The sequence below is a fragment of the Eretmochelys imbricata genome, chromosome 8, assembly GCF_965152235.1.
Source record: "Eretmochelys imbricata isolate rEreImb1 chromosome 8, rEreImb1.hap1, whole genome shotgun sequence".
NCBI lineage: Eukaryota > Metazoa > Chordata > Testudines > Cheloniidae > Eretmochelys > Eretmochelys imbricata.
The window spans coordinates 74619192-74633591 of NC_135579.1; the positions used below are offsets into that span (position 1 = coordinate 74619192).

Below are 14400 nucleotides of genomic sequence, written 5' to 3' on the forward strand. Positions count from 1 at the left end.
TCTATAACACATTCTGCAAAAATGATGAAGTCTTAGTAACATAAAGGACCTTATTCCAGCTTGCGTTCTTAAATATCTGCAAAGAAGGGGAAAATGCCTAGATTTAGTATAGATTAGTAAGGGTCTAATTAATATTTTTCTTCTGTTACTTTTCACACCTAATAAAAAAGGGCCAGTGTTAGACTTTTTTTTGTTAATGAATTTGCAACAAAAACAAAAGCCCTGATCATGCACTGCATTCCATATGGGCAGATCGCTATGCCCATGGACTTTATTAGAAACTCCCGTGTCTCTGGAGCTCACTCTGTGATTGGAACTGGAGTGAGTACATAGAAAGATTTTCATATTTAGCTTAACTGAAAAATCTCCAAGAAGAAAATTAAGATACAAAATAAAATAGGTAACTTGTATGCTTTTGTATGTCACAGAGGAGGAGAACTCCATATGCACAAAAGCAGAAACATTTCAGTATAAAATAAGGTCTAAATATTTTCAGTAGTTTTGACTCATTATGAATAGATTCATTTAACAGATCAGGTTCTACCATTTCCAAACATTTCAGCAAAAACAGCTAATAATGAACTATCACCTCTCTATTTTCTTCTTGGATAATGTACACAGCAGGCATGAAACTTAATGCAAGTTATGCAAGAGGATGAAAGTAAAATTATACCTAACAATGCTGTTTTTAACAATTAAGGCTCCAGATCTGGAAAGACTTAACTTTACATGCTTAACTATGAAATCAGTGTGTAAAGTTAAGCATGTGCTTAAGTCTTTCCAGACATGAAGCCTAAATGTGTAACTGTCTCACAGCTACTGAACTGAGCATGAGGTCACTAGATACACAGTACACAAATTTAAAATTTAGTTAAATCCCTGAAAAATATATCTGCTTAAATAAAATAGCAGCATTTTTCATCCTATAATAAAATATAGAAGCAATACTTTGTCACTACATGTTATCTTTCATCAGAGGATCTAAGATTTACAAACATTAATTATCCTATGTGAAGTAGATATTAGTCACATTTTACAGATAGGGAAACTGAAGGACAGAGTAATTCACACAAAGACACAAATAGTGACAGCTGGATAAGTTGGGAACAGAACCCAAGACCTCCCTACTCCCTGTAGTCTGGTCTAACCATCAGACAGTGCATGCTCACCAAGATAGAATGATAAATAATATTTTAAACTCTGTTAAGACAGGTGAATTTAGAATATGCTGCAGGGGTGACCGTAGAAACAAATACACTAGTGAGAATAAGGCTATTAAGGGAACAACACTCTTAAAAATGGATCAGAAAGTTGTAACAAGATATGTGAGCGGGGAAATAAAGGGGATGGAGCAATTTTTTATGCAGTGTGAAGAAAAACTGTAGAAGAAAGTAGTTCTACAGATATGTCAGCTTAAACTAACAAACCTTTTAACTATTTTTAGTTCACATTTTAAAGGAATGTTGTCAAGTAAGAAAAATATACACATATATGTAAGCACTAACACACAACAGGGAGCATTCTGTTCAGCCAATACACACATTTTGGGTGTGCTGAGGTACAAAGTCCAGCAGCGTATTTCAGCCCACCCAAGGCGTGCATATATTATCCGACACACAAACTTTTCATTTTATTTTTTGCACAGCTGTGAATTCAATTTAGTTATTTGTGCTGTTAATACAAATTCTATATATAAACTGCTATTGTTAATAAAATTACAAGAACTTTCACTTATATTTTTTGCTTTAGTTTGTGAAGGCAGTGTAGCAGCACTGTTAGCCTACTGTTAGTAGGCAATGAACCAATATTATTATTATTTATTATTTTATTATCATTGCGCTTAAGAGCCCTAGTCTTAGACCAGGGTGTCCCATTGAGTTAGGTGCTGCACAAGTACAGAACAGAAAGATAATCCATGTGCCAAACAGTTTTCAATCTAAGTACTGATACCTCTCAAACCGGTGTCTTACCTGGAATACAATTCACACGTTACACTATCACATAAACATCCCAACAAATCCCTTGTATTCCATTTAGCATAACAGACCAACTATCACACTGTGGGATAAAATGAAGCAATACTGACTAAACTTCTTCAAACTATAAAGCTCTAACATTTATTTTTCCAGTAAAGTGTTTTTATCAGAAAAATTGTCTCTTCATTCCACACTCTCTTCTTAAACAAATAGATCAGTCTGCACTGCTTTGAATTGTTATCAAGCAGGACCCATTATCAGCATGGACGCATGTCCTCTGGAATGGTTGTTGAAGACGAAGGGACAGATGACTCTTTAGCACATCTAGCATGTAATTATCTTGCGACGCCAGCTACAACAGTGCCATGCAAATGCCTGTTCTCACTTTCAGGTGACATTGTAAACAAGAAACGGGCAGCATTATCTCCCATAAATGTAAAACTTGTTTGAGTGACTGACTGAATAAAAAGTAGGACTGAGTGGACTTGCAGGCTCTGAAGTTTTACATTGTTTTATTTTTGAATGCAGGTGGTGTTTTTTTTTTTTTTTACATAATTCTACATTTGTAAGTTCAACTTTCATGATAAAGAGATTGCATTGCAGTACTTGTACGAGGTGAATTGAAAAATAGTATTTCTTCTGTTTTTACAGAACAAATATTTGTAATAAAAAATAAATATAAAGTGAGTACTGTACACTTTGTATTCTGTGTTGTAATTGAATATATTTGAAAACATCCAAAAATATTTAAATAAATGGTATTCTATTATTAACAATGCGATTAATTGCACAATTAATTTTTTTAATCGCTTGACAGCCCTAGTATATAGTAATCATCATCATAATACCTAGCTCTACATATGGCAGAAGGCATTTAAAATTGGAGAACTGAGCCCTTCTGGGCAGTAGGATTTTTTCCCTAAAATTTCCCACCATTGCAACCACCACTGTGCCATTTGTGGTACCAATGGTGGGCACAGTAGTGTAGAAAATGTACCATATCATGTTGATTCACCCTGAACTGGTTTAGACATCATGGTACTTAAAAACACTGGTGGTTAGCTGGAGCCCTGTCCACACTAGCACTTCCTCTACAACTACCATTAGCAGAATCAAACTGCTTGTAGTAATGGTGGAAATTTTTAAAACAAAGATGTAGTGTGGACACATAAGAGATGCTACTGCCTGGTTTGCAGCCATGCATTCTTTGTACAAAAAGTACTATAGGAAAGTAACAGCCCTATACTCTGTATTATGCTGTAATACTTTAGGCCATTATTATAGAATTCGCAAAGAGTCCTGTGGCACCTTATAGACGAACAGATGTATTGGAGCATAAAGTTTCGTGGGTGAATACCCACTTCGTCAGATGCATTATAGAATTGTACATAGTGAGATGACACACCTCAAAATTATTTGCTTGTGGGACTCTTCTTTTTTCAAAAACAGTGAACTGTTCTGACAATTATGTGCCATCAATAGGCCTGTATAGAAATAGTCCCTCTCTCTTCAATCCCCCATTTAAGTAACTAAGGTTCTGATCCTGCAAATACAGGAGAGTAGCTTTACGGATGTGAGTTGTCTCCAAATTCTATGGGACTGCTCAGGTGCCTAAATACACGCAGGATCAGACTTTACTTACATTACTCACTAATCTCTCTTCTTCACCACAGCACCTCCTGCTATCTACTGCTAGCCCATCCCCAGCAGCTCAGCATTCTCTGAATCCCCTGACACAGGATACCAGGCACAACTGACTCACACTAAAAGGGACTGAACAAACTGGAAAGTCCTTTTCACCCCTGTCCTTGCTCACCAAAAAAATTTGTTTGTTGATATACTGTTGTGGTTCACAAAAGACTACTCTAAAGGCACTTACAGCCATCCCCAATGCCACTTTCCCCCAGCTGCCACTCATTACCATTGCTTAGCCACTGTAGTGATGGGCACTAGAAATTTGGATGCAGCACTCTCCTAGAGCCCCATAAATCGCCACCAAGCACCTACCCACTGCCCAGCACCTATCCTATTCCCAGCCCAATATCCAGCCCCCAACTGTCATGCTATCTCCAATCCCCCTCACTGCCCATCCCCAACCTCCCCTTCCCAGTCCCCCTCACTGCCCATCCCCAACCTCCCCTTCCCATCCCAATCCTCCTCCCCAGACTTCCTCAGTGCCCAGCCAAGCCCTCTTCCTCCATTCCCCTCTCCATTGCCCATCCCCATGGCTCCCCACTGCCCTCTCGGCCCACCCGCCCCCTCCCCAGTGCTCCCCGCTGCCCATCCCCAAGCGCCTCGGCCCGGTTGCCAGGGGGCGGGAGGGCCACGGGCCTGTCCCTCCTCTCGGCAGCCTAACAAAAGCCCGCCAGCCCCCGGCCCCGCTCCCCCGGGAGTCCCTCGGCAGACTAGGAGCGGGTGAATCCCAGACACAATGAGGCGCCAGCAGCGACTCACCCACAGCTCCGCGCCCCAGCTCATGGCGGCTCCGCGGGCAGCGCAGGCTGACGAGAACCGGGTCCGGGGTGGCTGCACAGGGCCGGGGTCTCCTGGGCGACCGGGGCAGGACGAGAGGTAGCAGCGGCGAGTCAGGCTGCGGCGGCTCCACGGGCTGGGGACAAGGGGAGGGGGAGCCGCGGAGGAGGCTGGGAGAGGGGCGGGCTCGGCTACGGGGGAGGGGAGAGGCCGCCGCTCCCCAGGGAGGCCCAGGGACAAGGTCGGGGCTGCGCTACCTCCTCCCGTAATAGGGCCCGTAGAGGAGCCCTAGCGCAGCTCTCTGGGTCTCACTGTGGGGAGGGGGTCTCAGACGGGGATCGGGGGCTCCTTCCTGGGGACGCGGGGTCTCCCTTTGCGGGGTGGGGGTCTGGCGGTGGAAAGGGGGCTTCCTCGGGGGCCCGCGCTGGGGAGGGAACGCCCCCCTAGGGAGAGTCTCGCGGGCGGGGCTTTTTACGAGGGGGGTCACTCTTGGGGGTCTCGCTTTAGGGGCGTCTTTTATTGCAGGGGGAGCAGGTCGGGGTAGAAGGGCTATTTCCCAGCATGGGGGTGCGGGGGAGGGGGAAGACGACTCGCTCTCCCGGGGCTGCGCGCCACTGTTCCAAGGCTTTCTCTGGCAGCGGACAGCTGCCTGCCCCTGCCGGCTCAGGAAACCTCCTGCTGTAAAAGCCCGGAAGAAAGAGCCCCTCCCTTTTTCTCCTGTGCTGATCCCGACCCAGCCTGTTCCCAGAGAATCCAGGCAGGCGGAATCAATTACAACCATTGGTTTCTATTTCTTAAACATGGGGAAGAGAGCAAACTAAATGTGGAATAGCCAAGGCAACATGCAAATAAAGGAAATTAAGTGGGATCCGTACAGAAACTTACTGCTGCTGAGCATTGATCTGAGACTGAGAAATTATTTCTGACTCAGTAAGTAAAAATAATACCTGAGCACATGCGTTATGTAATATTTCTTCTTATGAACAAGGAAGGATGTCATTACAGGAACTCATTAAAATCGTGCTATATAGCACCTGACCAAGATGTTCCCCTTAAAGCTTTGTACCTCGGTATAGGCCACACAATTCCACAGAGAATGACTCAGGCAGGAAAACACTCAGCTTCTAAATCAATATTGCCAGTGCAGTTGTATCTGAAAGCATTATGCATCCAACCAGAACTACAGGGAACAATACTAAAGCTTTGATTAGATACACTATTGTGATGCTAAGAGAGATCTGAAAGGAGGAGGAATCTGGTTTTTGACCCCCTTATTTTTATAATTATGCATTAATAGATCCTGAAAAGTCCTTCTTTTAAAGTTTCTTTCTGCTTGTTTTTCACCTTAGAAATGTGAGGTCTTGTTTTACCAATTTTTGTTGGTTGACAAGAATGACTCAGATGCTTCCTTAGCTTCCTTAGCTCTTAATTAAAGGGATATGTTGAAAGGGAACTTTTTTTTATTATAAACAACGAGTTGATCACCATATTTGGGGTCAGGAAGGAATTTTCCTCCAGGGCAGATTGGAAGAGGCCCTGGGGGTTTTTCGCCTTCCTCTGCAGCATAGGGTACAGGTCATTTGCTGGAGGATTCTCTGCACCTCGAAGTCTTTCAACCATGATTTGAGGACTTCAATAGTTCAGACATAGGTGAGAGGTTTATTGCAGGAGTGGGTGGGTGAGATTCAGTGGCCTGCATTGTGCAGGTCAGACTAGATGATCATAATGGTCCCTTCTGATCTTAATATCTATGAGTCTTGTGGCATCTTAAAGACTAACAAATTTATTAGATGCCACAAGACTCCTCATTGTTTTTGCTGAAACAGACTAACACGGCTACCCCTCTGAAATTTTTATTATGATGGTTTAAAACTTTGTTTTCTGTTAACATCTATTTAACTTAAACATTTGAGAGGAAATGTTTTAAGTTAAAAAGGCGTTAACAAAAAACAAAGTTTTAAACAATCAAAAATAAATTCCCCTTCAATGAGGTTTCACTTCCTTGGTATATATTTCTACTCTGGCTAACCTGCTAGCTTTCTAGTCATCCGTAGTGTTTCAGGATAGACAAAATCTGAATTTTTAAGGTTAAAAAAGCAGTTAAGGAGGGGTGCGCAGAAACACTTTTCACGCCTTTGTTATATGTTATCATGAAGCAAAGAGGAAAAAACTTTTTTTCCATTTGCAAGTCACCTTTTAGGTAATGTGCCTAGTTGTCTTGTTTAAATAGGTTTCATCTTATAAAGGGACAAAGTTAAGCTTTAATAAGCCTCTGAATTCCATCAACTTTCTTTTTTCAGTAAAGCAAGGAATTATCAAAATAATAAACAGGTGATCTTGTATGAAACATATGTCTCTGCACAGCTGCCATGATAAAGATCATGGGCCAAATTCATTCCTAGAGTAACTGTTTAAATCAGTGACTTTACAGCAGGAAATGGATCCAGCCCCCTGCATGTGTGCAGATTTATGTGAGTGTTGTGCCAGATGTTATGTTCTCTGAAAGCAGGACTGGGGCAATAAAATATATTAGTTTAGATGGAATATATGGGTCCAAAGGGTCAAAGATGTTAACATGACTCTCTCACAGTCCAACATTAAAACAGTTTTAAACAAGGTTCAGAGTTTAGTATACAGAGACCTCAGTCTGCTTAGTACCATGGCAAACACCCCATTAAAAATCCTTTTAATCTTCTATTAGATACAGAAAAGAAGGAAAAACAGCATTTGAAATGTAAAGTATTAAAGTAAGGCTTTCATTTTAGCAATATCCCTTGCTCCCCTTCCCGTTAGTTGAAGAGAGCTTTTATAAGGACAAAAACCCTTGTTTGACAGTTTCTCAGATGGTATCAAAGATGATAACTGACCTTCTGGGTAAAAAAGAAGTTCGTAGATATGATCTGGAGCTGTTGTTGACGCTGTTAAAGTTGTATCCCATTTCATCCCATGTGGTGTTTGTCACCTCTACCTACTCCAGATGAATCCCAGTGGTACCTCTCTGTGGCCTGGTCAGGTCAGGACATCTTTCAGGATCAGGATGACGAAGGCTGAGGATCGCAGGAGACCATGGGGTGTCAGTCATGATGTTGAAACTCACTCTAGTAACCTCCATCCATTTTTCTGTATTTCCCCCTCCACTGTCTCTTTCTTTAAGGACCTAAAAAGGAAGCAACGGATGGAATAACCCATCCCCTCATTATTTTGTCCACCAATTAGGCCTAATATCCAACACTCCAGTTTTGGTTCGTTAGTTTCCAGACCCACATTTTCTTGTTTACCAGGCATGATCTTAATGCAGTCCTTGAGTTATATCAGTAGGTCTTTTTGTTTGGACTATTTCAGTCCAATTTTCCCATCAACATTTATTATTAGAGGTCATTATGACATCTTATGAACATTCACAGACTTTTTACAGTTGAGCTCACAATTAGGGTAAATGCAAACAGATCCCTATATTTTAGTCTATAGACTAAATTTCACACACACACAAACTTGTGTAGAACTCAGACTGCTGCCTGTGCTTGGACAGTTAATATTTCATCATTTTAAAGTCCTAAATGCCAAAAACAATTTTATGCAATCTGTACTAATAAGTGCATGACAATACTGCTGTGAATAGGGTAGAAAATGCTCACCAAAACTTCACACACGTTTGATGTCCTCAAACACTAATAACTCATTCTTAAAAAATTAAATAATTCAAGATAAATTTGCTTTCACATCTAGGAACATAAATTATCTTTATTAAACTGTATTGATTTACCTTTTTCTTTAGATACAAGGACATGAGAAATATCAACCTTAAAATTGTTATAGTTTTGCACTTATTAAAAAAAATCCTTCAGAAGACAGATAAGTTAATCTATTTCTATGTAAACGCTGGAAATTTTGGTTCAGATCCTGAGTAGGTCAAAATTAGAATAATGTGTTCACTTGTATACATTTTTTACCACATAACTCCTCTTTCAAATTAAGGTCAATACTGTAACTTGTCCCCGTTGTAAGAAATCTTACAGTCAAAGGTAAAAAGGAATGGATAAGCTATTACTTCAGGAGCAAGATTATCAAAACTGATTAGTGACTCTGGGTGCCTTAATTTTGTGTGCTCAGCTTGAGACAACTTGAGGCCCACAATTTTGAAAAATATGAGCTCTGTGATTTTATATATATGAAAGTTACGTCCAGGGGAGGTTTCATCTGAATACTTGCAATAATGTTGGTTGGTTGGTTAAGAGTTGCACATATTTTAAAGTGCTGAACTTTTATTTTTTTTAATGGAACTCATGCATAAGAGCTAATTAAATATTCCCATTTCAACCTGATATATTTTACAAAAATTCCCCAAAATGTCAGGGGCTTTTCTATTCATATTAATATAACCAGACTTACTGTTATACTGGTGATCTAGTAGTGCTTGGAGCTTTCAATGACAGAATGTATCATAGCTGCAGTCATCAGACACTGAGCTCCTCAGTAGGAAACATTGCTTTCAAGTTGATATTTTCCATTCTGTAGAACCATTTTGATCTCACAGTACTACCATCATGCATTTATTAGTTAGTACAGATCGCATACAGTTGTTTTTGGCATGTAGGACTTTAAAATTATGAAATAGGGGGTAAAATTGTATACATAGGTGAGATCCTCATCCTTGCTCTGGTTCCCTTCATATCAGGTAGATGGGCCAGAGTGGCATAAAGCCCCAATGCTGGCTGTTGGAGGATTCCCCTAGTGCAGGCAGGCATCACTCCTGCAATCCAGGTACATAAGACAGCCATAAGGCTGTTTTTCAAGGACCCCCTCACAAGCCTTGGTATAGGGGATATACTAAGGATTGATGGGGAAGGAGCCACAGCATTCAGTGTTACAGAGATTCCAGGCAATGCTGCAACCCATAGTGTATAATTTAAACAGCCCCTCTGGCCTGTATAACTTAATGACAGAGACTGTTCCACACCCCAAAGCAGCCCAGGATCAGGAGGGTACAAAGGTGTCTTAAAGCCATCCGAGCCCCTCTCCCTTGGACTGCAAGTTCTGTTCTGTGCCTCTTGGAGGTGCAATCAGTTCTGCAACTAAATTGTATAAACAATTATGGGGAGATTGGATAATCATTAAATAGTCTATGAAGAATTGGAGGAAAGGTGGAGCTCTTACACACACAAGGAGCTTTTGTCTCTCAGTTTTGGAATTCTTGTATTACATTATTACAGCATTATAACAAAGCAAAACAAATCTAAGATTTTAACAATGCACGCATTATAGGATTAAAAGCTTTATATAAATACCCCAAATAATATAAAGGGCCTACATTTATACAGCTCTTTCCATATTGTGGGATTCTGCAACGCTTTTACATCTTTGTGTGTTTGTACACACATGAATGAATGACCAAGAGAGGTTCATGCTGCAAAATTCAAATCCAAAACCTGCATCCTTCAAACACTTAAGTCATGCTTAAATCTAAGCATGTGCTTATTTGTTTTCAGGATTAGGTCCCAAATGTCTATTAGTTTTTGAACATTCCAAATCTTGTAGTATATATTCCAGATATAGAGATTAGATTTATATCCATCTCTAAGATGTTTAGATGCCCAAGTACATTTCACTCTTCCCTGAACCATTGACATTCAGCCACCTCTTCAGTAGAAAACAGCAGCTGTTTCAGCAGCACACAGCATCACTACAAAAACAGTTTGACTGTATCCAACTGAAATTACAAGGAAGTTTTAGATAGACAGAAAGTAATTACCCAAACTGAAATTTGAAAGGGACAAACCACCCAAGACCACAAGTGATCAAGACTCTAATTTTAACTCTAATTAAAAAACAAAAAACAAATCCAGCACTACCACCCAATATCAGGCAGAGGCAATAACTCAATACTGACTTAGAGGGAAGTGTGATATCATGAATCAGCCCCTCTTCCAGCATGATCCTATATTTTCCTTGGAGGACTCCTATCCATATACTGAGCCAGGCTCAAATCTGCTTAGCTTAAAAAAAATCAGCACCTGAGGACATAGCTGTAAAAGGAGGGAAACAATCCAGTACATCTGTGCTGAATATTGTTAGAAATATGTCTGCCATTAATAAATCATTTAATTTCTGGAATTCATGCTCACGGAGGCAATTGGTCTCCAGTTTTCTATACTAATTGGCTCTTTCCCAAGGAGTTATTAAATCACATTGTAATGTATTGCAGCAATATATCTCTCTAAATATATTTTAAGACAAGAGTCTTTTTTTTAAAACCAACCAGATTTTTTAAAAAATTCTCTGCTTAGTCTGGCTGACATGGGGGGAAGTAAATTATAAATGTATGTAAGTAATTTGTATACCTGGCAAAGGCTTCAGGAGACACTCCTCAAATCATATCATTCTGGTACCCACGCAACCATCATTTGCCTTTAATAGAAGCTGGTGACAGTTTGCATTTACCTTTGGTTATTTGTTACTATATGGAAATAGATAATTTTTCTCCCATGGTTGACAAATTAATATAGGTTTTAAAGAAACTTCTGATTTCATTTTTTAGACTGAATTCCACTTATTAAAATAATTATCATGTCTCACTGATTCTGTCCACTTCAGCAGTTGCTGCTCAGTTTACAGCAGTACCTAAGGAAATTAAGTTGACAGAACAGCGATTTGTGTGATTAATTTGGACTAGCAGAGAAACCCCTTTGGCACTCTCTAAAGAGACACTTTCTAAAGACAGAAGACGCTTGCCCTTTCATAGTCTCAAATTTTGCATTTGGGGCTGCCAGAAATGGATGATTAAATCCTGGCTTGATTTGCCCAATTAATTACAACAGAAAAGCAAGATTGCTGTTTATGCCCTTCTAGAACTGGAATTTGTATCTTTCTATAATCAGAGATCATTTTCTTCTTCCATTATATCCCGTCTCTCTTGCTGGATTCCGTTATGGATCCAGTGGATCAAACATATACTCTCCAGGTACTGCCTTCTGTGTATGAGATGCCATTTACCCCCATTTGTGGCAACCTTTAGTTTCTCTACTGTGTGAGATTGGGATTTTCACTCCCTGCAGACAACTAGGAAATTTCATCCCATTCATGGATATTTAAAACATTGGGTTTTTCTTCTTTATGGTGTATAGAGACAGCATAAAAGGGTTTTTTCCTTGCTTTATTTTTAAATTACCCTTTTAAATGATAATTTGTGGGTGCTTCCTGTTGACAAAGTATAACAGTCTCCTGAGCTAAATTAACATGACGGCTGGTGGCTGGGTGTTTATAAACCCTGGGTGTAGTTATTACTGAGTTAGCAGGGAATTCCCTCAAGCTGTTATTTTCCTGAAATGTGCTTTTCAACTCTTCACACCTGCATTCTCTGCATGAATACTATAAATCCCTCTGCTTTGACTGGCATAGCCTTTCCCACAACCACCATGGCCTGGCCACCTCCACTCTGAAATCCTCCTCTCCGTGCTACTCCCCTTAACTCCAGAGAGCAGACGTACACCTCTTGAGAAATATGCCCTGAAGAGTAATTCCTTTAAAAATAAAAAATGTATTTAATATTTGGAGTTGGGTGACAGCAGGCGGCCAGAAGTTTTAATGACACTGTTTGCTGTGAGCATATGGATGAAGAGCACCAATGCCAATCAGCCAATCAGAGCAGAGCAGTGATTATCCAAATCCCTCTGCTTTCACTGGCTAATAGCTTTCAACCAGAATATAGGGATTTGCATACTGTTTGGATATAGAGAAATGTCTATACTGTAATGATGCAAATTCCAACTGCTGAGTCAAAGCACAGGGGAATGTATAACTGAAGCATGTGCAGCAATGAATCAGTAAGTGTACAGCATCCCTGTGTTCTGACAGGCTAAAAAAATTCCCTTTCAGTTTAATCTGACATTTACTACAATAAATTTAGTAACACAACACAAACATCTACACTATCAAAGGACATATATTTATATGAAAGTATTTTGGCCCATTCACTAGAGGTCCAACTGAAATATGATAAAATACAAGACAGTACAATGGAAAGGTATCCAGTAATACTTCCCTTCTAAAAAGTAAAACCCTTCCAGTTATTGTTCTCTAGCAGAATCACAAGTCCAGAAGCAGATTTATTTAAATGTTATGAAAATAAACTATGCTGTAGATTATCTATACATTTAAATTAACAAATTCAGTTAACTAATAGATTGAAACTGTTAATGCTGTAAGAAATGTACAGAGCTTTGTAATTGTTTTAACAATGAGCTCTACAGAACTCCTGATGGCGATTATACTACTATATAATTGCACACAATTGATGTTTAAAAACCCTCTGATCAATGTTTTAATTATTCAAGTGACAAGTATCCTAGCTCAGTGGTTAATCTATACAGTGGCACTTTTTAAATAAATTTGTATTTAATTAACATGCTAACTAAACTTCAAAGAGTAACAGGCGGTTCAAGCAGTGATTTTTGCATAATGCATTTCTGAAGTCAGGAGGCAATTAATTATTGTATTGGACTTGACAGCCACCTACTGGCAAATAATGGAACATAAAGGCCTATTGTATTAACTCCAAAACAAACAATGACAAGAGAAAAATAATTTCTTGGTATTATTTAAGAACAATGGGCCTGACTGTGATCTCATTACTCTAGTGTAAATCAGGTGTAATGTGTAAAAATGGTGGGACCTGAGAAAGGCCCAATCCCTTTTGGTCACTGGGTTTGAGCCTCCAAACCCCTACACCGTTGCAGATCCTGTGACTTCTCTTCTTTCCCACAATACCCAAAGGAACTCAATACATAGCCAGAAGTTTTCCTCTCCAGACCCCATTCTAGCATCAAAGAAAGCAGAAACTGACAGTTGGAAAAGTGTCCTTGATGGAAACTTTCTTTGAGGTATTTTGTAGGAAATCCACATACTCTGCATTACAACTGAGAGAACTAATTTCTCTGTCTTTTGCTGTTATCCCATCAACAGGATAATAGGACTCAGTAAATAAACCAATAATAGAAACTGAAATAGTGTATAGTAAAGACATACTGTGTACACGGAACTTGTGTATCTCAGTGATCAAAACGATGATCTCATCTAAAGGGATATGCATGTAGCCCTGTCTCTTTGTTAAATCTTGATAAGGAAGCTACTTTGTTATTAGAAATTTTTAAATAATTCCATATAAATAATAGCATAAAAACACACATAAAATTTGAAGAAAGGATTACAATGGGTTTTTTTTAGGGCTTTGAATTAATACAAAGTAACTCCTGACAAACTCATTATCTAGAGTGGCAGATTAAAATTAAATGAGGGCCAGATAAACCCAACTTTTTGATCTCTCAAACAAATATTGTCCCCTCCCTTCTTCCCTTGTAATTATTCTTCCTCTTGGCTCTTTGCTTCTCAGTAGGGTACTTTCTCTTTCACACATTTCCTCAGGAAGACTGTTCTTCCCCCCTTTCCCCCCCCCACATTTTGTAGTTGCTCTGAAAGAATTTCATTTTCTCACTGACTCACTGCTACCTTGGGATTGCTCATTTGCCTTGGCCCAGACCCCCAAAACCTAAGGATTTTGGAAAATGAGGCTCACAAAAGCTTATGTTCAAATAAATTGGTTAGTCTCTAAGGTGCCACAAGTACTCCTTTTCTTTTTGCAGATACAGACTAACACGGCTGCTACTCTGAAACAGAGGTTAAGGGTCTGATTCTGCTGCTTAGTTTTTCCCATGTTGCGTAGTACCATAAAACTATTTCTATAGAAAGGTACTTCTTTACAAGAGAAACGGTGACAGAATCAGGCCCCAAGTGACTTACCAAATGTCAAATAAAGACTCAGTGCAGAACACGAAGTAGAACTTAAGTCTCATGACTCCCAAGTCCACTGTGCCTTATCCAATGAACCACGTTACAACAAAACCAAAACCTCAAATGTGAACATTCTCTAGCTTTGGGATGCTGGAACTCCGGATCCATA

The 14400-nt window shown here is 39.7% G+C and overlaps 1 protein-coding gene across 3 annotated transcripts in view; it reads right to left on the reverse strand.

Annotated features, from left to right (window-relative positions):
* The window catches only part of FNBP1L (formin binding protein 1 like), a 99086-nt gene extending 94494 nt beyond the window's left edge, over positions 1–4592 (reverse strand). For all 3 annotated transcript variants that reach the window (XM_077823863.1, XM_077823862.1, XM_077823861.1), the window contains exon 1: positions 4431–4592. In XM_077823863.1, the coding sequence (XP_077679989.1) occupies positions 4431–4454 (24 nt within the window). In that variant the 5' untranslated portion in view covers positions 4455–4592. The remainder of the gene's footprint in view (positions 1–4430) is intronic.
* Positions 4593–14400: the final 9808 nt, after the last annotated feature.